Source organism: Hetaerina americana, unplaced genomic scaffold (genome assembly GCF_022747635.1).
Source record: "Hetaerina americana unplaced genomic scaffold, ioHetAmer1.1.p SCAF_2, whole genome shotgun sequence".
Taxonomy (NCBI): domain Eukaryota; kingdom Metazoa; phylum Arthropoda; class Insecta; order Odonata; family Calopterygidae; genus Hetaerina; species Hetaerina americana.
Genome location: NW_027286763.1, coordinates 110,876,378 through 110,900,994, shown reverse-complemented (window position 1 = coordinate 110,900,994; position 24,617 = coordinate 110,876,378). Strand labels below are relative to the sequence as shown.

General features: G+C 38.1%; 2 protein-coding genes across 2 annotated transcripts in view; one reads left to right on the top strand and one right to left on the bottom strand.

Annotated features, from left to right (window-relative positions):
* alpha-Spec (alpha spectrin) overlaps positions 1-6,840 on the top strand; it is a 44,138-nt gene extending 37,298 nt beyond the window's left edge. The window contains exons 32-41 of the mRNA XM_071585960.1: positions 115-319; positions 1,182-1,302; positions 1,423-1,642; positions 2,588-2,737; positions 3,050-3,162; positions 4,214-4,268; positions 4,388-4,497; positions 4,841-5,109; positions 5,820-5,986; positions 6,106-6,840. Coding sequence (XP_071442061.1) covers positions 115-319; positions 1,182-1,302; positions 1,423-1,642; positions 2,588-2,737; positions 3,050-3,162; positions 4,214-4,268; positions 4,388-4,497; positions 4,841-5,109; positions 5,820-5,986; positions 6,106-6,234 — 1,539 coding nt within the window. The 3' untranslated portion in view covers positions 6,235-6,840. The remainder of the gene's footprint in view (positions 1-114; positions 320-1,181; positions 1,303-1,422; positions 1,643-2,587; positions 2,738-3,049; positions 3,163-4,213; positions 4,269-4,387; positions 4,498-4,840; positions 5,110-5,819; positions 5,987-6,105) is intronic.
* A 2,725-nt stretch (positions 6,841-9,565) lies between these two features.
* Pop1 (POP1 ribonuclease P/MRP subunit) lies at positions 9,566-18,174 on the bottom strand. The gene is made up of 8 exons (XM_071585640.1): positions 17,991-18,174; positions 17,788-17,906; positions 17,555-17,694; positions 17,379-17,481; positions 16,359-17,274; positions 14,760-15,002; positions 13,488-13,710; positions 9,566-10,517 (listed from the first exon to the last, which is right to left on the bottom strand). Exons 1-8 carry the CDS (start codon positions 18,109-18,111, stop codon positions 9,566-9,568), a joined length of 2,817 nt encoding a protein of 938 aa, XP_071441741.1. The 5' UTR covers positions 18,112-18,174.
* Positions 18,175-24,617: the final 6,443 nt, after the last annotated feature.

The window sequence follows — 24,617 nt, the reverse complement described above, 5'->3', positions numbered from 1 at the left end:
AGGGGGAGACTTATTCTGAACTATGTCCAGTAAGCCACATCACGATGGATGTTAATGCCAAAGTTACTGCATGCATATGTCATCATAGTAGTTTCTCTGCCTTTTATTCCTCAGACCAAACTGGACCATCTTGGCTCTTTGGCTGCAAGACGCAAGGCTCGCCTCTTGGACAACTCTGCGTACTTGCAGTTCATGTGGAAAGCGGATGTCGTTGAGTCATGGATAGGTGACAAGGAAGCTCACGTTCGCTCCGAAGAGTTTGGGCGAGACTTGTCCACTGTCCAGACACTGCTCACCAAGCAGGAAACCTTTGACGCTGGTTAGTGCCACTTTTGGGCAATATTTGATTGGCTAGTGCATCAGTTGTTTGGGAAAAAGTAATTTGTACAATTCAAGAGAAGTCAATTCAGGCGAGGAAAGCATGACATGGGTACGGGAAAATTTTTTACCTTTCTGTGGAATTACTTATTCACTGTTGTGACATTATTCGGCCAAATTGGGAATTTTTCATGAGCGTAGGCGAGAAAAGTGTAGACTTGTGTATTAATGTGTGCCAGATCGGCTGCATATTATTGTACCACCAGATGTTTCTTTTTTTTTTGCTTTTGTTAAGTTTGTCCCTAGAGTTTTTCTTGTGCATTATGCTCATCCCCATGCCAAACTCCTTGGAACAAGCAGCAGAGCGAAGCTGTGGTCATCCTCGCGGTTTTGCATTTCCACTAATTCAGCGTCCATGTAGTGGTCAGGTTCCTTCAACAGTTTGTCTTTGGTATAATTGTCTCTTCCCTGTGCAAATTTAAGGATTTGATGGAAAATACGAATCCTTCCAACCGAACCTGTGTTTATTTTTGTTTGTTGTATGTTATCACACTTCCAAATCGTGATTTGAAATTAAATATGTGCATGTTGTTGGAAGAGTCAAGTACAGCATGCCTCAACTTTGATCACCAATAAATGTCAGGCATTGTCTTTAATTATTTGTTGATTGAAATATTAAAGTAACTTTGACAAAATTCAATACTATTAAATTTGCTGAAATCCTTAATAATTCATTAGAAACAAAGGGTAAATTGAAATTAAAGTTTCATGTATCATGCCGTACAAAAAAGAAGAACTTTCATTGAGAATCTGACCTAATATAGTGGTTCATGAATATATATTCAATGCTTTGATCTCTTCAGGCCTGCATGCGTTTGAGCATGAAGGAATCCAGAATATCACTGGCCTCAAGGACAGACTGATTGCCGCCGAGCATGACCAAACTCCGGCGATTGAGAGGAGACACGCTGATGTCATAGCAAGGTAAAGGAACTACTATGTCCATGCCAAATCATTGCATGTACCATCTGCATCAAAGTAGCTGTTTTGAATGGTGCTTGATGGATTGATCTTAAAGATGTGCTCGCCTTATCCTTCTCACAGATGGCAGAAGCTCCTGAATGACTCCGATGCCCGCAAGCAGCGCCTCCTCAGGATGCAGGAGCAATTCCGACAGATTGAGGAGCTCTACTTGACATTTGCCAAAAAGGCCTCTGCCTTCAACTCGTGGTTTGAGAATGCTGAGGAAGACCTCACGGACCCTGTGCGGTGCAACTCCATTGAGGAGATTCGTGCCCTCCGAGAGGCCCACGCCCAATTCCAGGTGAGTGCTTGTTGCAGGAGAGGGGGGGGGGCGACGAGGGTTATTATCACTTGAGTTGCAGCTTGGAAGAATGGGGGGCTTGAGCACTTATCTGGTATGTAGTGAAATACCGTTAAAGTCTGACTTGAGTTCGAGATTCTATTTGAAAAGTGATGACTCTGAGTGGTGGCACTTCCGGTACTTGCTCTTTTTTATCATTAAGGTAATTATTCTGCTATATCTTTAGTGATCTGATATTACTTAGTTAAGTTAAACTTAGTCCTTTGCTCTGGGTATATAATGGGTTTAGTTTCTCTTAACTTGAAAATGTGTCAAGCTACAGTTTCATGGAAAGTATAATCAGCTTCTGTTCTTTGTGGCAAAGTCTCTGTATACTAATTGCATCTGAAGCTGGTATTGTTCACTTTGAATTATTGTTTCCTAGCTAATCAAATCTTAATGCTTGCTATTCATTAGCCTAATGTAATTGGATGGAAAACAGGCATTGCTTCAATGATGTGAGCCAATTTTTATTAATGCATATTGTAACGTTATTTGTGATATTATGGTTCTTAAATTTACCTTCGATCTAAGATATCTTAAATGCAAATTAAATTATTGTGTAAAAAATGAAATAAACCCGTGAATGTTTGGCAATTTCCATATAATGGTCATCATGTGCAATGTTCTTTGACTTTATAAAATGGTAATTGGAATCATGAATGGGATAGAATTTTTTTTTGTGGAACTTTCTTTGTTTCAAAATCATGAGGATGAAGGGGTCAGGAAAGGGAAGAAAAGTAAATGATATGACTTGATATTTATAATAAATATTTGTTTTGCTTAGAAAATACATGAATTGCGATTAGTTTGGAGAAGTTCTGCCGTGTTTGGTGTAAGGAACGTGATCTAATCTTGAAATCCATGGTACCTAGGAAATTATTTTGTATTTCTTTTTGTTTTCAGGCATCTTTGTCCTCTGCCCAAGCAGATTTTGAAGCCCTGGCAGCCTTGGAGCAGCGCATCAAGAGCTTCAATGTTGGCTCTAATCCGTACACATGGTTCACGATGGAAGCTCTGGAAGACACCTGGAGCAATCTTCAGAAAATCATTAAGGTGAGAGAGAGAAGAGATTTCAGAAATTCCATTACTTAGTAACATATTCAATTAATGTGACCTCATTTCAACTTGTATATTTTTAAACTGCATAATAAATTCTCATCTTTCACACCCTTTGCCTGAATTTAATGGAAAATATCTTTGAAAAAATAAATGGAAGCAAAAAGAATGAGAATTTAGAACTGAGGTATACTTGCAACCTGATGATTTCTATCATCTCTCATTTTCATGTTTGTTCTATTTTTGGAATGCAAGCTCATATGAATTTCATCCTCGCATTGCAATTGATACATTTCAATTTGGCTGCAGGAACGTGACTTGGAGCTTGCTAAAGAAGCCCAGCGGCAGGAGGAGAATGACAAGCTAAGGAAGGAATTTGCCAAGCATGCCAATGCCTTCCACCAGTGGCTGACTGAGACAAGGTGAGACACCCTCCCAAACCTACTCGCGTCTCTGTTCATTTTGATTTGCATTTTCAGTGTAATATTGTAGCATGTTTTACATCAGAGAGTCAATTATTAGCAGTGGAATCTATATTGATCTGAAGATGATAATGACCCCATTTTCTTCTTATTAATTGCTAAAATCAAAATAATTTGATCCTTTCCAGTCTGATCCAAGTATTTTTTGTGAATTCTAACCTGAAAAATCTGGGTGCATCTTATGCGCTTGGAAATACGGTACTCAAAAGTTGCACCACTTCATATAAATGCATGTTGGTGTGGCAACTTGGAAAATGAAATGGGACTTTCATATGTTTATTCCTGTTAAGCTTCATTCTACTGGTACAACTCGTTACTTAAATGAAATATCATTTGGATTCATCTTGGTATTTTTATTTGAGAAAGAATATTATTTTTTTAAAGTTTTCTGTTGATTTTTACCATTTGGTTTTCCACTTGACAAAGTCATTTAAGTTTTTCTTTTTTGCCAAACAAAGCAGGGCACAGAAACGTAACATGGTTTGGGACTGGGACCTGAAAGAATGGGGGTGTCAACAAAGGAAACTGAATTAAATGAAAAAATGGCCAAAGACCCAGTGAACATTTGAATTTAAGAAATTTTTATGCTGGAATTTAGTTGAGAACATTATAAACATCAGACAATGAATCTGCTTTGGTTCATGTGTTTCATATTTTTAGCAATTAATATATGTGTATCAAACGTAAAATTCGTTAAACGTAAAATTCCTTTTTTATTGCGTATAAATTGAAAGTACAAGAGCATCAGTTTTGAAATATTCTAAAATTGCTTTATTTTTTTATCATCTCAGGGTTTGAAATTTTTGCATTGTGCCACACCAATTTTTGAAAGTAAATATTGAAAGCTGGACGATGATGTGTGTGTATGTGCATGAGGGGGGGGGGACACTACGACGCTATGCAATTTTGAATTGCTGATTACATGCTAAATGGTGATTGGTTTGCAAAAAACAGTAACACTTTTTTTCTTCTTTTACTTGTTTCCCTGTAGAACATCCATGATGGAAGGGTCTGGTTCTCTGGAGCTGCAGTTGGAAGCTACCAAGGTTTGGATTGTTTCATTTTTCTTGTCTTCTTTGGTTTGAAAATGTTAAAGTTTGAGAAATTACTCTGGATTTCCTGGCAATTCCATCCATTCTGATTTTGTTTTTCTTATTAATATCAGAGGAAAGCCACAGAAGTCCGTTCCCGGCGTACCGACCTCAAGAAGATAGAAGACCTGGGGGCATTACTGGAAGAGCATCTTATTTTGGACAACCGATACACCGAACACAGGTAGATTACATCTTTTCATTTTCTCTGTTGGTGTTAATAAGTATTCTGTTGTTTTCTGATTGAAATTTTTTAAAACTTATTTCCAAGGAGCCTCTGCTTCATTGAAAATTTTAGCTGTGGAGCTGCTTTATTTTTTGTTGCTTTAAAATTTGACAGAAAGAAATTATTTATCTTTCAATTAAAAAAACTGCCCAAATTTAAAGTTTAGCAAGACAGTTAGCCCAGCCAAATATTTTGTGTGCAAAATTGTGTTTCTCTAGCAGTGATTCCACAAAGAATATTATATGAATACTGCAGATTAATTCCTTATTTGTGACAAAACTTCGTTGTTTTTCCTCTACAGCACTGTAGGTTTGGCACAGCAGTGGGACCAACTGGATCAGCTAGGAATGCGAATGCAGCACAACTTGGAACAGCAGATACAGGCTCGCAACCAGTCGGGCGTAAGCGAAGATGCCCTCAAGGAGTTCTCGATGATGTTCAAACATTTCGACAAGGAGAAGTCTGGCCGCCTGAACCACGCCCAGTTCAAGTCCTGTTTGCGAGCCCTTGGGTATGACCTTCCCATGGTGGATGAGGGACATCCTGACCCTGAATTCAAGGCCATTCTCGGTGAGTTAAAGTGAATTGCTTAGGGCTTCATTTCTTGTGTATGAAATTCTTTGTTTCTTGAAACCAGAATTTACAAAAAAAACTGAAGGCATAGTTTTTGTACAATCAATGCATGGTTCATATGCATAAATTATGCTACAGTGAAAATTTGTTGATGCACATGGTCCTCCCTGGTGTCAGAGAGGAGAGTAAGTCATACTCCTAATATTATACCTCATTAATGTCCACAATAATAGTTTAAAATTAAAAAAAAAGTCAAGGCAATTGATTTTTACACCCTGAAATTGTTGCATTGAAATGCACATTAGCGGATGACTCCGCTAAAAGTTACTGTTGTGGCATCTCCCACAGTTTCTTTGGAATTTACAAATGAGAAAGCAAACCCTTACACTGCTGCAATATTACGGTACATAGATATGTAGTACACAATTATATGTGCATTATAATTGCTATGGAAATTAATATTTTTGTTTATGATTAACTAGAAGTATTGTTTGATTATTTCCTCCTACCATTTAGGCATATCTTGTATTTTTTTTTTAATGATTAAAATGTATGCACTGCTACTTCCTTTTATGTATTAATTATCATCGGTGTATTCATGACCTCATATTGGGCTGTGCTTCCTTGTATCAAGTAGATTGACTTCCTTAACTGTATTGTGTTCATGTTTGTGTGAATTGAAAAAAGCATCTTCTCTTGTCTCACAGATGTAGTGGACCCCAATCGGGATGGCTATGTATCTCTGCAGGAATATATGGCATTCATGATAGGTAAGGAAACGGAGAATGTGAGGAGCTCGGAAGAAATAGAAAATGCTTTCCGAGCGATAACAGCCGGCGATGGGCCGTACGTGACGAAGGAGGAACTCTACGCGGTGAGTCCTTTTTGCGCTTTTGTTTAAGTTGTGGGAACTATTATGCCAAATCTCTGGATTACAATTAATGTTCAGCATTGACTGGAGAATAATAAAATTCTCATTCAATTTATCCTCAGAACCTAACCAAGGAGATGGCGGACTATTGTGTGGCACGAATGAAACCGTATGTGGATCCAAAGACGGAGCGTCCAATACCTGGTGCACTAGACTACATTGACTTCACTCACACATTATTCCAAAATTGATGAGGGTGACCGCTAAATCACTTTCTGTCACAGCACTATTCCTGCCCCCACCATCGTGTATTTGTCTATGTAACATGTGGATGAGAGAGAGAGAGAAGGTGATGCTTGAGATTGGCACATGCTTTGGTATAAATAATAAATGCAGCTCTTGGAGAATATATCGGTGGTGGGACATTTTACATTTCTGATACATCCTTGTTGCTTTGTTAGGTATTATTAAGCTTCAGAGGGCACTTCTGTCTATAAAAAATTTATAATTTTAAGAATATTGCTTCACATTCATGGACTTGTGCTTTAGCATGCATGTTCTGTCTCTGTCGAATCCAGTGAAAGCAATTTCAGTTCTCATTGGAAATGTTCAAGGAAAATACGTTGTCGAGATAAATTTATGCGCTGTTGATTCTTTAGAAGTCTAGTCTATTGCATGTGCTTACAATGATGCCAAAAATTCATGTAATTCACAAGTCCAAATACAAAAAAATCAAGGTACCCTAAGTGTCCTCTACAGCTGTTTATTCATTCATGTAAGCTTTGAAATAGCATCGGAATATATTGTGATTGGATCATGTTGTAGTGTTTAGTGGTGTAATAAATAACTCTTCTTTCTGTTGTGTTTTTTATTAATGGAAACCTTGAAACAGAAGTGGAAAATGGGGCAAGAGGAAGAACAGCTTGCCTCTCTAGGAAGTGTTTGGACTAGGTTGGTCAAATTAGTAGGGACGTAAAAAAAAAAATGCTCTGGACAAAAGAGCTTTTGCAAGGAGGGGGAATTGATGATGGGGACTTTATGGATTTCAAGAAAAGCATGGTTTTGTATGACTTGGAAATAAATTGTAGGAGCAAGATGAATGGGCATAGATTAGAAGCTTTTGATGCGTGGGTGAGAAGAAGAATGGAAAGAGAAGAAGTACCAGGAGTGGTGAGGGAGGAGGGAATTTAAAAAATTCAAGAAAGGTGGATTCAGAGCATTATGATTGGCAGTGGAATGTTGAAGAGAGGAGATGAAAAAGACAAGGCAATGTTGGACAGAATAGAGATGGAATGTACATTGTCTGTGCAATAAATGCACGACCTGGTGCAATCTGAAGGCCATGACACGGACTATTGCCCCACCCACCTGCGGTGCCATCTGTGCTTGGCCGGATCGTTGAGCTGTACATATGGTGCCAGTTATCTTAGTTTCCGTTTAAATTGAAATTGATTTTCTCTATGAATCCATCCAAAACCTACCTCGTAATGGAGTATTCTCCCAATTATTCAATCATTTAATGAAGATCCTTAGTTAAACCAACTTGCCCTTAGGAAGGCTAGGCTGCAGCAAAATTATGCAATAAACTTACATGCTATTCTAATTAAAGTAACTTTTAGTGCATTTAAGAAGTAACTGTAAAGGGGGGAAACTAAAATCCATGATATAAATTCAAAATTCATTTTTTAATGATTCGTACAAGTCTTGGAAATCTTTGCAAAAACCTTTGTTTGGGCACAAACTGATCTTTTTAAGTTAAAACCATAAGAATATAGAAGGAATTCTGAGCCCAAATCAAAGCTCTATATTTTGCCTGGAAATATTAAAACGTTTGGCCCCCAGCCAAATTAAATCTCTGTAATGAACAGCTTATTGCTTTGATAGCATGTAAATTAAGAGCTGTTTTTACCAAGAGTGTAAATATTCTGCTGTTTCCTTTTTGGTTGAGTGTTGTATCACAGTCAACCAAGAGACGGCTGTTTAGAGCACTTGATCCATAGGTTTCGTTTTGAATTTTTCCACAACTGAGGTCACATGGCTGCTACTGGTATTCCATTCCTTGTGCCATATTCCCTGGTCCTGGCTATAGCCTCTCAAAACAAAAACTTAAAAAGTTTTTCGTTTAAGTTAGAAATTGTGCGAGCCATGGAGACAGAGTAGAATATCTTAAAACCTTCCTGATTGGGAGCAACAAATTAATAATAATCTCCCATTCTAACTTTTACCATCCTTGTAGTATTTAACTATACTTTGAATTCACCTAAGCTGCAATTAAAATTTACTTAGTGAATATGATTCAGAGCTAGAAACAAAGTGTCTGTAAGTTGGTAAATACAATCAAAGGCGGATTTATATCCCCTTGGACAGGAAGATCCTGCATATTGCCCTTCAAGTTATAGAGTACAGGGCACAGTGCTTAAATCCAAACAAACACAATTTCCTCGAATAAAATTTCCTTGCCGGGTTAGCAAAACCTTTCCCAGACTTCTCCGAAGCATTTTACTTGGCCACAATATCATAAAGTTGACCTGGGATACCCGAAGAATCAAACTATTTTGAAATATAATGCCCAGCGTGAGCACTTTCGATAATAGCGGCTCTTCGATTGTACTCCGCACTTTTACCTGACATCTCGGCCATTTTGAGGTTATGACTATTTACTAGTTGCCTAGAGATTTCAAGAACCTCAATTGCAACCTCCAGTGGCACTACAAATTGGTGGAAAATTCAAATTGCAATTTGTCCGGATTTCAGCACTGCACCCTGTATACTTAAAGCACATACATGTCATTTGAGCACAATTACAACTACAAATAACCACATTTGAATCTCCTATGAATGCAAAAATTTTGGAAACTAGCATTAGACATAAAAAGTTTTGATGAATTCCAACTGCGTGATGATTTGTATCCAATGAAACTTCACAATTAAATTAAGTCTCTTTTGATACGTCACTAGAAAGGTGACCAGATTATCAAATGAAAACAAATAGTTAATTGATGTCCTCCTCCCTATTGCCAACTGCCGATGGCAGTGGGCCACCCTGGTATTACAGGTTTTATTATCCAAGCATATGAATTCCTCCCCTTCTCAAGAGCTACCACTTCACATCATAACTCGGATCTTCCAGAGTTACCAACTAGGAAAGCAGAATGAGGTTGCTCAGGGCCTCTATTGAACCTGGGCTTGGGTTTTTATGTTCCATAATCGAAGGAAATTTTTACTACCTAATTAGGCTGTATAACCCGGATGAAGAGGAACGAGGAATAGTGTGTTGTGCACGGCATGAGTCAGCACAGGTAGGGAACTGAAGTGTTGCTTTTGATGCTGTCAAATGCCATCACAATTACCATGAATTCTGCTGCATAGACACAGGTTCACCCAGGGAAAATTTTAGCCTCCTGGATACTGCAAATCAAATACACACCAATTTCCATTTATTTAATGAAAGTCAAATGAGCAAAAATCAGGGAACGTATATACAAATTAAATGAATTACATATGCATGCTTTGACATCAATAAACAAAAGATATAACGTAAACCAGTGTTGCCTTTGCAAGACACGAAATTACTTCAAACCATCAGTTTGTAACTATTTCAATTGATGCAGGAAAATAATGTGTGCTGGACGTATTTCGCACAAAAACCAACAATTTTTTGTTCCAGCCCTTGGTCTTAATTAGGCAATCCATAGCAGGCAGGGCAACATACCCATAGCCCATCTCTCTCGCTTCACTAAAAGAGAACCCACCACTTACCACATACCCAGCCACTTCCCTTGAACATGAATTCCTTGCATTAAATACTGCCGGCAGAAACAATTCCTCCATTCTCTTCCTGTAATGTGCGCACATTTCCTCAGTTACTTTTGGGCCCATCGGTGGTCTTTTTGGGGTCGCTTCCGATTCCTCAACAACCATGCCAAGAGGCGATGCCTCTTCATCTGCTTCCTTTCGCATTTTCACCCTTTTTCTCCGTAATTTCCTTAGTTCTTCCTTGTGTTCCTTCCTGGCCTTTGCCCTCTCTTCCCTATACGGATCTGGATTGTTGGGTTCCACTGGTCCTTTGAACTTCAACCCCTGAGAACGATTTCCCTCTTCTCCACTAAAGTCTTCCTCAAGAGGTAGGCAGATTAGAGCATGTTTTGCCACGGTGCCCTTCTCGCAAATTGTCACTTTCACCGGAACGAGACAGCAGCCACTGACATCCTCGGAATCCCCATTTGTTCCTAAGATCTCATTTAAACTGAGAGATGACTTCCCTCCTGCCATAACACTGGGCTGGTGGCTTTGGACTGCTCTAGATAGGTCTCCCGATGACTTATCTCTTTGCAAGTCATGGAGGGCCTTGCTCATTTTCTCCAATTTGTGAGGGCTTCGCAGCACGTAAAATGAACAAGAGGAGGATGGCTGCATGCCAGATGTGGCATCAACTGGGGAGGGGGACCACTCTTGACAGAGGATGCTCCACGGGAAGGAGAACGGAGATGAGATTCCCAGTCGAATGTAGTTGGGTCTTTTGCTTGGCGGGAGTCTGTAGAAAAAAGAAGTATTTATTAACCCTCTTAGTGCGGCGGGCTGATATATCGGCTTTTGTATCCCTGGCGAAAAGTGCGGCGGGCCGATATATCGGCTCTTGTGTAGGCTATTGTTTAAATCGCTGTAACTTATGGTTTTTTCTTTAATAATTTATGGTTTTTGTGCTATCGATAGGGTGAATTCCATACAATTATATAACACATTTTTTAATTAGCAATTTTAAATGCTTTTCAAAAAGTATAATTCTTACTATAATTTTACTTACATTATTAACTACAATATTTTATTTTAAAATAAAAAACTGCACATGGATATCTAAACAAATAACTTCATAATGTTTTTTTTCCTAAGGTGATACATTTTCTTAAATTACCCTTCACACTTCTCACTAGTACCCATGGAATCCCCACCGCACTAAGAGGGTTAAGTAATTAGAAGTTGCACAAGAAAGTTGCCAGATTCATTCCCAACATCAACTAAATTAATTTTAAAAGCCCTCAAAAAATTTCAATTGAGCACACGCCATAGATCAAATGCCATTAACATGGCAAGTGAGTTGCCATTTCAGTGTTCTTCAGAGGAGGGGTCACCGAATAGGAATGAGATGAGACAAGAAGGGGAACAGCAGGGGGGGGATGGTTAAAGAGGGAGAGAAACTCCAGAGGAGTGACTTGAATCGGATTAAGTTCACGAGTGCAATCTAAAAAGGAGAGAAGGTGGAAAATAACATGAGCAAGGTGACAACAGTTTGAACCTTTGAATGCAAACATTCAAATTCTTCAGTCCTGTGGAAGGGTTAATTGAACTACATACTCACTTTTTATATTTTTATCTCTTGAGGCAAATACCACTCCTAAAATGGATTCAAATTTTTTAACCCAAACTTAAAGGAAAACAATAACGTTATGATAGAGTAAACGGCTCATATGAAAACTCTTGGTGGTAAGGAGCAGCAACTAACCACCTTCTACCAAACAACGCTAAAATTGCTGCTAAAAGACCGACAATGGACAACAAGATCGCTAATGAAGAGATTCATGCCGTTTGCCACACTTGTTCCAGTAACTTTCTATGAATCTATGAACAGCACCTCAAAGCATGAATTCATGTCATAATCAATAGCCCGCTTTGTGTGCACTGACCCTATGTCAGAGCTTTGAAGACTAGAGCTATGTGCCTGTTGAGTGGGCAGACCAATATGGATCATTTCTTGAAAGTTGTGCAATATTGTGACTAAATACATGTAGCAGATTATATCCGAGCTCAAAATTCTTGATTTGGTTTAGAAAATACTTGAAATTTTTCGAGGTGGCAAATCAATATCAATCAGAGTGGAGGCTACATTCAGAGATAGTGGAATGTTATGGCCATAATAGAAAAAACAATTATGAATTTAAATACATACTGTATTTGAAAAGTCAATTTGATTTTTTTTATTAACCAAACTAGGCTTCAGCACGTGCTGTCATAGTCACGGGCAATGCCAGTAAGCAGTTTTGAAACTTATGTCAGTCAATGAAATATTTAGTGGACCACATAAATAAATGTTTACTGAAAACATGATCAGCCAGTTCCCCACAGTTACGGCTGAGTCCTTTTAAGTACAAAAGGAATTTAGGGGGGGCAGGGAAGAGCCTTTTCTGTTGTGTGAAAGTGGATGCTGAATGTAAGAAGAGCAGGAGAAGGAAATGAAGTAAGACAAAAGAATTTAGACAGCGCAATAGTACACTGATAAATGTGCAATGCTTTACAAGACCTGTTCAAAACTTGCATAACATTCATAGGCTACATGTTCACACATTTGAGACAAGTTCAATTGCTGACAAATTGATTCATTACCTACAAACTGCCGATGTTGACATAACAATCCTGCAATCAACCAAAAAGGTGGGTGGCAGGGGGTGCAAGCACCAGGTGGGAAGGGTGAGTGATAAGGGTAGAAAGGGAAAATAGAAAAATAATCAGTAAAACGCTATCAAATGACGTGCACATTTGTATAAAAGCAGGAGGAAGACCTAATTCAAAAAAAGAGTTAATTCACCTGATATATCAGTTATTTGCCATGCCAAAAAATTAAATAAAAATGAGCCACAACCATTTATAGGACAGGCCTCCACCACAACAAGACAGGTCATGCAGAATTGAAAAGTTACGCGGGGGAAACTCTATTATCACATGGACATGCAACTCATAGCCTCCGCCCCTAAAGCCACAGGTAGGGAATGTGACACTGCTGTAGGCTATGGACGGCATGAGGTGTCCCCCCAACAGAGGGAGACAAAGGATGGAAGGAGAAGCTTGAAAACAACAAAGAAGAGTATGAAATACTGAAATGGGCACTGCATTCATTAAATGGCTGTCCCATGCGGGAAGAGATTTGACCAATGTCTAGATTTGTCTTCTTGAGTGAAGCACTTCGCATGGTACATTCACTGGTCTTATACAGCTTGCAAGTTATATAATTTTCTGGAAAGTAAACAAAATATTGTTTGGTTTATTAGGAATATTGGTTTTTGGCTAGTTCACATCCTGTTAAAGTCAATTCTTTTTTCACAAGTGAGCACTTCCCTATTGGTATATTTCCACAAACCAAAACTGCAGCTATCTACTATTTTGCATGATTGCATTGAGGCGACAGTATCGCTCTACTCTGGTATTTTGCAGCCGTTTAGTTTGACTTTGATTTCATGAGAGGGGAAAATATGTTCTGGACTCTGCTAATTAGTGTCATTCTCTCTTCTTAGGGGTCCAATCGTAAAATGTAATAATGCGGGGGGCCACAATAATCCCCTCATTTGAACCTGTGTCTCTACAACCAATAACTAACTCCAGGTGAATTATGAGCTTGCATAAATAGTCATAAATTTACCACACTCACATCCTATACTATAAAGTTTCTAAGGTTTGAGCTACTAATCAGAACCTGATAACTCAAAAATGAAATAATCCTGCCAATAAGACTCACCTAAAGTACTTCTCTTTGGCTTCCAACTCCAAAACACTCATTTCAACTTGCCCCGCCCTTGTGTCTGGTGGTGCGGGCCAGTTACACTCTCGACTGACAGCAGCATCCCCGAGAACCTCAGCCTCACGAAGCCCTGCTGCCCGAGCACCCCTCATCACCATGGCGATCCACAGTGGTTTGCCCCATCCTCCTGGGGCAATCAAGTCCCAACCACTGCCATAGCCTTGATTTGCAGAGAAAAAGGAAGGACTTAATGCGAGGAGAACACTGCAGCATCCTAGGTTTTCCAATTCAAATACCACATAGAGTAGAATTCATACAAGGGCCGTCAAGAAAGTAACTTATGTTGCGGCCTAGCGTAACAGTGGGCAGGACTAGAGCTACCATCTTGGTGTCTTAACATCCCTACACTCAGTATGCATCCTGCTGTTGTAGTGTACAGACCGTGGTTAATAAACTTTGCTCACTGCGAACAGTTATAATGTGCACTGCAAGAGAAAATCCCACAAGTTGTGAAGTGTGATCTGAGATTGGATTTTTATTAGCAAATAACAACAAGCCTATTGAAATTCACAGACAACTGTGTGAAGTGCAGGGAGATGGAATAATGAGTGATGGCGGAGTGAGGCAGTTGTGCATTCAGTTTAAAAATGGTCACAGCCCCAACGTTTACGACGAGGAATGCAGTGGCCAGCACAACTCTTGTCTTTCATCACATTTGGTCCGAACAGAGCACAAATTTACCAATGAATGCCAGAAGTTTTGAAGTTTATTGCCAATAAAATCCTTATCACTAGATGGATTTCCCATTTGGTGAGATTTCCAATTGTATTGTTCGTTTTGAATCTTAACCAAACTCGTTTGACTGTAAACAAACAACAAGGGGCATGATCTTCCAAACACTGCAGCAAGAGGCGTACTGCCCTAGTGTGTGTGTGTGTGTGTCAACACAGCAAACATTCGTCTCCCCCATTACTTTGCTCAGTACACATAAACAGAGGTCACTTTCTGGACAGCCCTTGTATTTGGCAACAGAAATCAGGTCATTCCACGTCATATCTGCAGGTTACATAAAGCAAGTGCCAACAGTAGCAAATCAATGCATTAGATGCTTGATTTTACTGTTGAATTTTACATTCATTATCTAATTTTGGAATGAGAGATTTAAACTTTTTGTGCATCAGTATTTCTTTCCCATTACAAATTTTTTAAATAATGATTTTTATGGTCGATAGAGTTTTTTTACAAAGAAAAAAATCCATTAGTCTTAACCTAGTCTTTTTCTGATTGGGTCCCGACTCCCTGGTCTCTGTATCAGCAGTATTGGTAGCCTTGGTGACAAGTCTCCATTTTCCGAAGAGGCTGAAGTAACATCACCAGCCTCTGTCAAACCAGGAACAAGGTTCTCAGACCTCCTCCTGTTCACCTGCGCGTCTGACGGTTTAGAGCTGGTCACAATGTCTCTGGTTTGAGGGTCCCAAATGGGGCTGAGCGGGAGGCCTCTGGTGCACACTTCTAGTGAGGCAACAGAAAGAGAAGTGCAATCATTATAACATGTAAAAAAAGAGTCAATGCTTGTTTTTGCCAAATTCCACCATGCACGAACACTTGACTCGTGGATGGGAGGACGTGCACCTGAAAAATCAACCAATCACTATTTCTAAGAAAGGCTCACATCACACCGGATCACTTATTTACAATAAACTGCCAATGGACACTTAAAATAGTCCACTGTGACTGCTTTTAAAATTGAACTTGAGAAGTTATTACTCCTCAAGTGTTACTACATTATAGAAGGATTCTTGTGACAAACTGTAATAGAATGATGTTTTCTTCTACGTGAAACTCAGTACTGTGTAGCAATGATTCTTGTGTATTATTATTACATTCCTTTTCCTCACTACACTGACCATGTTCTATTCCATGTATTTGACCTATTATCAAAGATCTCTTATAAAAACCAAACTCAATCCAAGCCTCTCATAAAAACATAAATTAATAGATTTAAAAAAATTGATAAGGGAGAAGCATTTTCTACAAGAAAATTTAATTCAGCTAATAGGGTAGAAAGTTGCACCAAATCAAACTTATCTTTGAATATTAAGTCTTTAAACAATCAGAACAGAGTCAACAACTGGGTTCAGAACAGGGGGCCTGTATTTGTCATTGAATTTCAGTTTTCGCAAGCATGGTCCCAATGATTTGATTAAACAACTAAATGAGGTAAATTACATCAACACACTATCACAATTGCAGAGAGAATGACTCAAAATTCTGCATAATACAAGAATAGAATAGGAACCACTCAACACCAGTTGGTGGCAAAAACTACTTAATATGTAGCAGTAGCAATGATTAGAGAATTGTTTCTTTTCATCCTGGGCAAGGGTCAACATAAATATCTGGAAAATGAGTGGGGTTACAGAATAACTGAGAAGTACTTTAATTTCTAGACCTATAGTTAAATTAATTAAGTGCTCAACACCAATATTTATTATAGCAAGGACAAACTTATTATTATCAATTATTATTATATTATTATCACAGAAAAATTTACTCAAATTTTCATATAGTTAGGAAAAGATATAACTAGTCTATTTATGGATATATTTGACACTTAAATGAAACCAACTTATATTCGGCAACAGTTCTCGTAGTGAGAAAGTGTGAACTTTACCACATACTGCTCTACACATTAATGGGCTTTTCACTAAGGTAATCTCTTAAAAACTTTTCCACGGTACTAGTAACACTTGAGTCTGCTCCACAAATGAGCACAAACATTGAATTAGCACAACATGGGGGGGGGGATTACTAATTAATAAGTTGCATGCACTTAAAATCAAACGTGACATCACAATAATAATTTACCATTTTTAATGATGGTCTCCAAGTCGACTGCCTTGGTCCTCTTCTGTGGCAAGTTGCCCCGGGGGTCAAGAATGGCGAGTCCGAGCACCATGTGTGGGGAAACATTTGCAGGGCTCGTGATGGCAGACAGCTCTTCCCACAACTGCTTCTGATGTTCGAACACGTCCTCCCACTGTGAACCCCACCATGGGGGATCCCCGTCTCTCATGGGTGGCACAGGAGCCAGGGCCTCCCTCAGAACGGCATGGGAAAGCGGTCCAGTCAGCCTCAACCTAACCAACGTGTCCTTTAGCAGTGACATTGTAATATTGCTCCCAAAGAATTGAACGATTTGGTCACAGCCAATCCTTTGATGACTGCTTCCATATGATTCACCGCCTGTCTCCGGTGACTCCTTAGAATCAGACTTTGATTTGTCAGACTTCTGTCTTTTGTGAGGTGGCTCTTCCTGAGACCCCTCTCCATTGACTGCAGGACACTGTTGGAATTTGAACACCTTAACCAGTTCCTCTTTGATTTCACCATAATACGATGGATGCACCCACAGCCAAAGTTTCCTCTGTTGATTAGCGTCACTGTCCTCACTGTCAACCTTTTTAAAACTTTCAACTTCGCCAGAGTCCTCACTACTACCAATATCGTCAGACATATCCTCCTCACCCTTGACCGGAGCCTCGCTTCGGGCTTCGCTACCTGGTCCTCCCAACGGTTTCCAAACAAAATTAACTCTACCGATTGCACCATGAGGATACTTTGAATCCGAGTGGAACAACATGACAGATCCCTCTCTATCACCTTTGCACCACAACTTGGCACGGAAGGTAAGTCCACATTCTGGTCTAGTAACCATTCTCAATCCATTAATTATGCTTTCAAACGAACCCGCAAGCTCAATGCATACGTAATACGATATATCCTAAAAATAATGGAAGTAATTATTATTTATCCACGTCGGGTGGTTATCAAAACATCCATCATATAAAGTAGCCTCTAATGCTATGGTAAGTTCATAAAAATTACCTGTAATAAACAATGATTTGCAGCCCCACGGTAACAAGCTCGAGAGCTTTTGTCATTGGGAAAGTGAGGTAGTTTGTAACCCCACTTTTTTATCATATGAAACCTAGGAAACAATGATAAAATTTACAAATGTTTCCTCAATAATGTTCATGTCTTTCGGGTGAAACTATCAGTACCTTTTTGCATGCCAAATGTGAGTTTCCAGCCAGACATTTTCTTTTTGGCGGCGGTTATAAGCTTCCAGTAAATTGCTTGGCCTACGACGGTACTTTCTACTAGGTCTCTTGGATTTAGGAGGCAAGCCACCTTTCTCCATCTAGTAACAATGGGGAAATTACAGTAAACTATAACTAGAGAAAAACATCATAAGTATAGGGAATGACATGGTTCTAGCAGAATTCAGGTTTACCTGTCGTTGATGGGCCTCACGAAGCTGTCTGGGCATTCGCTTGGTATTGTGGCTCATTATTCTCCTCCTCATATGCCTTGGCAAGCGTTGAAACACTAATCCGGTTCTCCGAGGCTCTTCTGTTCAGTAATAAATAGCACTGGATTCATTATATACATTCACATATAATAATAAGTATCTGATATTAGAAAATTAATACATACGCAAGGCTTCACCGATCGAAATAATTTCTTGGGCTCTTGCAGATGCAAATTCCATAAGAGAAAAATCTTGAGGAAGTTCTTCTCCACCCCCTAAAAGTATATCAAACTGGGGACGGTCCATTTCGAGTACCAGCTCTCTTACGGGGAAGTAACTATATTATTAAATCAGCGAACAAAATGAAGCCGTATTCGGCATAAAATTGCAAGCTAGGGAATTTAAAGCAAAGGAAAAGGGAATGATACACTCATTTCCGTGACAAAGTGCGACGGTAGTCTGAAATCTCAGGCATGGAATCAACCATACGATCAGTTTCAATGATTTCAAGAAACCGGCCAATACACTTCCTACGACGCGCCATTACAAATCGTTCGTCACTTTTAATATCTTTTGTTTAGTTTAGCGGGCTCATTACCGTTGTTTGAAGTTTGACTACGATCACAATTTTTTATCGACTACTAATTACTCCCAGCAAAGAGTGTCTAGGAATCTTACTTTTAACTCTTTAAGTTTTATGGTAACAACTATTGAACATGGTGACCTAGAATAAACAATCAAAATACTTCGATGATATTCAATTGTGTGCGTGTTCAAATTGACTGGTATAGAGCAACAAAAGATATGGGGGGCGAAAAGAAAATTTGGCAATATACCCGGGCAGATAGGGAAGGGTTCCAGGAATTTTTAAGGGGCAAGTTTCCTGGATGGGCAGCTAGTGGAGCGACCGTGGAGAAAATATGGGGAACATTCAAAGAAATAATTCTTGAAAGGCAAATGAAGTATGTTCCCATAAAAAAGTTGAAACAGAACACGTATCCGGAATACTACAACAAAACCATAAAAAAACTAAAGAGAGCGGTAAGAAAGGCACACAGATTAAAGAATGAAAGTAAAGAAATGTCACACCATTACAGGACCTTGGTCCGGAACCTAATTAGGGAAAAGAAGGAGGCAAAGGAAAAATTCTTATAAATGCAATTTCGAAAGACAATGCAACGAAATTTTATAGATACACGAGAACAGGGAAAGATAATAGGGAACGCGTGGATATATTAAAAACTAAGGAAAATGGCATTGTAACAGACACTGTAGAAATAGCAAATATGTTAAACTCCTGCTTTACGGATGTTTTACGGGGATTAGAAAACAAAAAGGAAAATAAGGCTTGCCTAAATTGCTCAGAAACGACAGAGAACTTCGTCAGTATAACAGCACCAAATAGCTTACTGCCCTCGACAAACGGTATTATCGTGGACTCATGTGAAGCAGCCACTGGGTAATAAACTTCATTGTAGTTATGAAAATATTTGGAGGTGATGTGGACGGCATTTTGTATGTGAGATGGAAGTTGTTTGTATGTGATGTGGAAGTGTCATTGCATGTAAAAATATTTTGTCTCTAATCTGTTTCTATGTGTGTTCGTATGTAATTTTCGTTGTAAGAGTTATCTTTGACCTAACTTGACCGTTGCAACCAGGAAAATCGCCTAATTGCAACGTAATTGTGTAACTAATAAAAAAATAATGATAAATAATTGTCAGCTCCATTAAGAAGTAGGTTCATTGGTTTGCAGTATTAGCTTTTTAGTCCTCAGACAACATATATTATCATGGAGTTGTCAACAAAGGCAAGAATAAAGTTATTGCATGTTATATTACATATATTCACTATTACTGCAAAACAAGTTTTTTGTAGCATATCTTTTCCTCGCAGTTTAAAATCTTTGTGTGTGATGCTGTTGAAGTTTTTAGGTTCTGTGGCTGTACAAATGAATAAGTTTATATGGTATTTTATTCTTATTATGGAAATTGATATTTTTCCATAGGAATTAAGGTTTACGTTTCTGAAAGTCGCTGTCTCCATTATGTAAATGCTTGGCACTGACACGGTATTGAGTTTGGCATTTATTGTGTTTTAGTGGGAGTTCTTCATTGAATTTGTTTTATTAGTTTTGAAATTTTTTTCTACTATCTGAAATAGTTTTTTTCTTATGTGAGGATCTCCAAAGTGGAATTCCTTGAGTGGAGACACCCATTATAGGCAGCTTAAATGACCTATATGGACGTAAATTTAACTAAAATGCGCATAGCATAGTGGACTTAATATCTGGATAGTTTTGTTATATGTTCATCCTTTAATTTTGTTACTGCGTACTTCCGTTTAAAATGTTGTAAACCAAATACCTCAATTCCTTACACTTAATTTACAAAGACTGGATAAGGTGCACGAGACAAACACTTGAGGTAATCAAAATCTTGTAATACCACTTAATTGAACGGCCTTATATAACAAGTCGCTTACAGTGAATGCTAGTCTAGAGTGGAATAAGTTTCCCATAGCCAAAAGAAATTCACTTTCGCTACCATTACTTGAAAGGGCATCGCACAAAACACTACGTAAAGAAATTGACTTTATTTATTCGAAAGCTGTATTTATCCCCCGCGAACAACATATTAGTACTGTAAATATCACTGCTAATATTCCATAATGGTAAATATTTTTCATAATTATTGTGTAATAATTTTTTGCATGTATAAATTATATTTATCAATTTGACATGTGTACATTTATAATTGGTATATTGTTTGTTAAATTTTCAAATACATCTGACATTCTAATATTTATAATAACTCTATTTATATGCATTTGATACATTCTTTGTTTTTGCGATACTTATTTCTATATATCGACACATATCTATAATATATATCGATACTCTTATCTTATTCAATTCTGAAACATACTGTTAGTATGGATGTTTTCAAACACTCAACTATGGTCAATTTTATTCTCTTGTATCATACGGTATCATAATCTGGGGAAGTGGGTCATCAACTAAGTTAAATAAAATATTTATTATTCAAAAGAAATTGCTTATGTCCGTGTGCAATAAACCCTATAGAGCCCACTGCAGACCTCTCTTTCAAAGCCTTGGCATCTTAACAGTCCCTAGTGTTTTTATTTATAATTCGATAATTTTTGTAAAAAAGAACATGCATCTATTCCCATCAAATAATGGGACTAGGACAAGAAATCGTCTGTGTGTGGTGTCTGCTAGCATGACAATGATGTCCAAGGACCTCGTTCTCTGTGGATCAAAATATTCAACAGGCTTCCCATTAGTTTAAAAAATGAGAAATCACTCTCTATTTTTAAAAATAAGTTATTTATGTACTTAAATGAAAAATGTTTTTGCAGTCTGAACGACTACTTCAGTTCTGTGTAATTCTGAATTTTATATTGTGTAAATTCTTCTAATGTGTGTAGGTGTAATTTTATTTTCTCTGGTTAGTAATCCAGTTACTGTACTTCTTGGTGTACCCGATACGATTACATAATTGTATGATATTCTGTACCATACTTTGTACTTGTCAAATGGGGAAATAAAATTATTATTATTGTGACTCTTGTAGTAATTTAATGTATGATTTTTCTGAATGCTCTAATGATATGTGTCACCCTTTAACAGCTCTTAGGTATCGGCGCATTAGTGATATGGCGGTAGGTTTTTTCCATCCCCCTTCCTGTGAAGGTATTTTTCTGCAGTGGGTTTTTTCGTGGCACTTTTCCCACGAATGTATGCATCTATTCACACTCCACCCCATTTCTTTCTCAATATAGCATTGTAATTTTGCTATTTTCTTTATAACCACATAGAAGTGTTTACACTCTTTGTTGTTATGATTTTTGAAGTATGTATACCAGTGAAAGACATTGGGTTAAGTGGAATAAGGGACTATATGGTCTCAATCTCGCCCTGATAAAGACGCTTTATTATTATTATTATTGGTTTGTATAAAAAGTATCGGGAAAAATTTCAGAAACATTTATTTTACACATTTCCACGGAGCCTCAAAATTCTTCAACGTACATTCCTTGAGTGCTGGCTCTCATTGGCCAGTGGTTTTTCCACGACTCGAAGGCTCCCTGGTTGGTGGATTCTGGAAGATCCTTAAGGGTACATGTGCAAACTTCTTTGGTAGCAATTTTGGTCCTATAGTGGTGTCCTTTGAAGGAGGATTTCATATTTGGGAATAGGAAATAATCTGCTGGTGCTAAGTTGGGACTGTAAGAGGGTTGGGGAATTGTCGCGATGCCATTTGTTGCCAGGTAGTCTTGGTAGTCATAATACTTTGGAGCCTCGAGCACCCGAGACCTTTGGGACAAGTTTAGTGCAGATCTTTCATATTGCCAATATGTCAGTGATCATGGTGTACACTGTTATCTCATGAATGCCAATGCAATCACCTGATGGTCTGGATTCAGCACTAGACGTAAACACATCATGAAAGAATTTTCACCTGTAATTTTTACACAAATCTTGTACATATCTCCTCCACTCATGGTCTCCATTGCACTATGATGCTTTTGGACATGTCTATTTAATTTGCCCTTCCTTCATTGAAGTCCCTTGGCTTTTTTCTTCACCCACCCTTCCAAAAGAAATCCACCCTGTTAAAAGAAATTCAACTCATTAAAAGAACGCTCGAAAGGGATATCATAAGAAACACACTGGTTAAATGCAAAGCCAATGGAGCATTTATTGACAACTGCCGTAGTAAATGTAAAGCTGCTTGGTCAATAATAAGGAAAATAGGTCCTTCAACTAATGTAACAAAAGATACAACAATAAATTCCATGGAATTTAGTAACTCCTTCACAAGTTCCTAAAACAAAATTCTTTGTAAAATATACAACTCCAATCTGGATTTTAAACATTACCTCAATAGATGTCCTGCTCCTACTGAAACTTCTAATTGGAGGTGGGTCACTCCATCTGAAATAGTGAAAGTGGTTACTAAATTTAAGGGATCAAAAAGTAGAGGTATCTTTAGTCTCTGCTGCTGCAAAAAAATACTGCCCTCATACATTAGAGGGGTCATGATAGTTCAGAGGTAAAGCATCGGACTACTGACTGAAGGGCTCGGGTTCCATTCCCCGGCAAGCCTCTCTGGCCGCCCTCAGCTCCACCCAAGCTGTGTTATTTTTCAGGTCTACCAGTTCTTCCTGGGAAACCATAACCGAGATGGAATGGAACTGGCCCCCCAACCCTAATGTGTGAATTTCATACGCTGTCAGGCGTAGTATAGTAATAATAATAATAATTTTATTGGTCCAGCGATCAAGTACATGATATAGGACAAGTCAGAAGATAGTAGAATAGAAGATGGCAAGCACACTATAACAATATTACACTCCATCATTAATGAAATCCACAACCTTGTAATACATGTTCTGTAGTAACATTGCTTTAATTTTGGATTTAAAAACGGAAAAACTATTGCTACCCTTTAACTTATTGGGTAATAAATTGTAAAGTTTTAAACCCATTGAGTTTGGACCACACAAAGAACTTGTAGTGCGTACATATGGGATATGAAGGTCATTAGAACATCTTGTGAAGTGGCTGTGTACAGCACTGTTTTTATAAAATTTGGTAAAATTATTGTAAGTATACAATAACACATATAAAATATATACACAAGGAAAAGGTAACAGGCCAAGCTTTCTAAAAATGGGTTTACAAGGGGCAAGATAATGGGAATTAATTATTAGCTTCACTGCTCTTTTTTGCATTTTAAAAATTCTGGATGCATGGGCTGATGAACCCCAGAACAAGATACCATATGTTAAGTGGGAATAAAACTGCCCATAATACAAAGTCAACAGCACATCTTAAGATACCGTGGATCTTAAGGATCGAATTAAGAAGCATTTGGCACTTAACTTGTTAGACAGATTATTAATATGCAATTCCCATGACAATGAAGCATTGAGGTGTAGCCCAAGAAATTTCGCACTACCCACCTGGGGAATTGGCTTTTGGTTAACTTGAACACTAATAGAGTTGCTTGTTTTGTTCATATTATTAAAATAGACAATTTGGGATTTCTCAACATTAAGATCAAGGCGGTTGTTGGAGCACCAGTTACTAAAATTATCAGAAACTAAATTGCATTGATTGGACACAGTGTCTAAGTCAGTTGATGAAACAAGGACATTAGTATCATCTGCATACAGAACCGGAAGGGCACCATGAGAGAATATGAGATAAGTCATTAACATAGATTAGAAACTAAATGGGCCCCAAAACAGAATCCTGTGGGACACCCTGAGTTACCCCTTTTTTAAGTGAGGGGTAAAAGCAACCATTTAATTTGATAACAACTTGCTTGGATCTATTGCTCAGGTATGATTGAATCCAATTATTATCTCCACCACGAATACCAAGACAATAAAGTTTTTTTAAGAGTCAAGGGTGATTCACAGTATCAAAAGCCTTGCTGAGGTCGAAGAACATAGCAGCAATTTTTAATTTACTGTCCAAAGCAAACAGAATAGATTAATTACATCACAAACAGCAGAGATTGTGGACTTCCCTTGACGGAAACCATGTTGATTAGAAGACAAGAGGTTGTTACTTCCCAAGAATGATACGAGTCTATTGTAAAATACCTTTTCAAATATTTTAGAAAAAACAGATTGGATTGATATTGGGCGATAAGAATTTAGATCTGAAGTATTACCTTTAGACTTATGATGAGGAATCACTTTTATGTTTTTAACCATTCAGGAAATAAACCCATTCTTAATGACTCGTTAATTAGGAATAGAAGTATACCTTTAAT

Coding starts and splice junctions, on each gene's coding strand:
- Pop1 (XM_071585640.1), bottom strand. CDS start 18,111: ATGGACCGTCCCCAGTTTGATATACTTTTAGGGGGTGGAGAAGAACTT. Junction 17,275..17,378: donor CAAATCATTGTTTATTACAG/GTAATTTTTATG, acceptor CATTATTTTTAG/GATATATCGTATTACGTATG. Junction 15,003..16,358: donor GGAGACCATCATTAAAAATG/GTAAATTATTAT, acceptor TTGCCTCACTAG/AAGTGTGCACCAGAGGCCTC.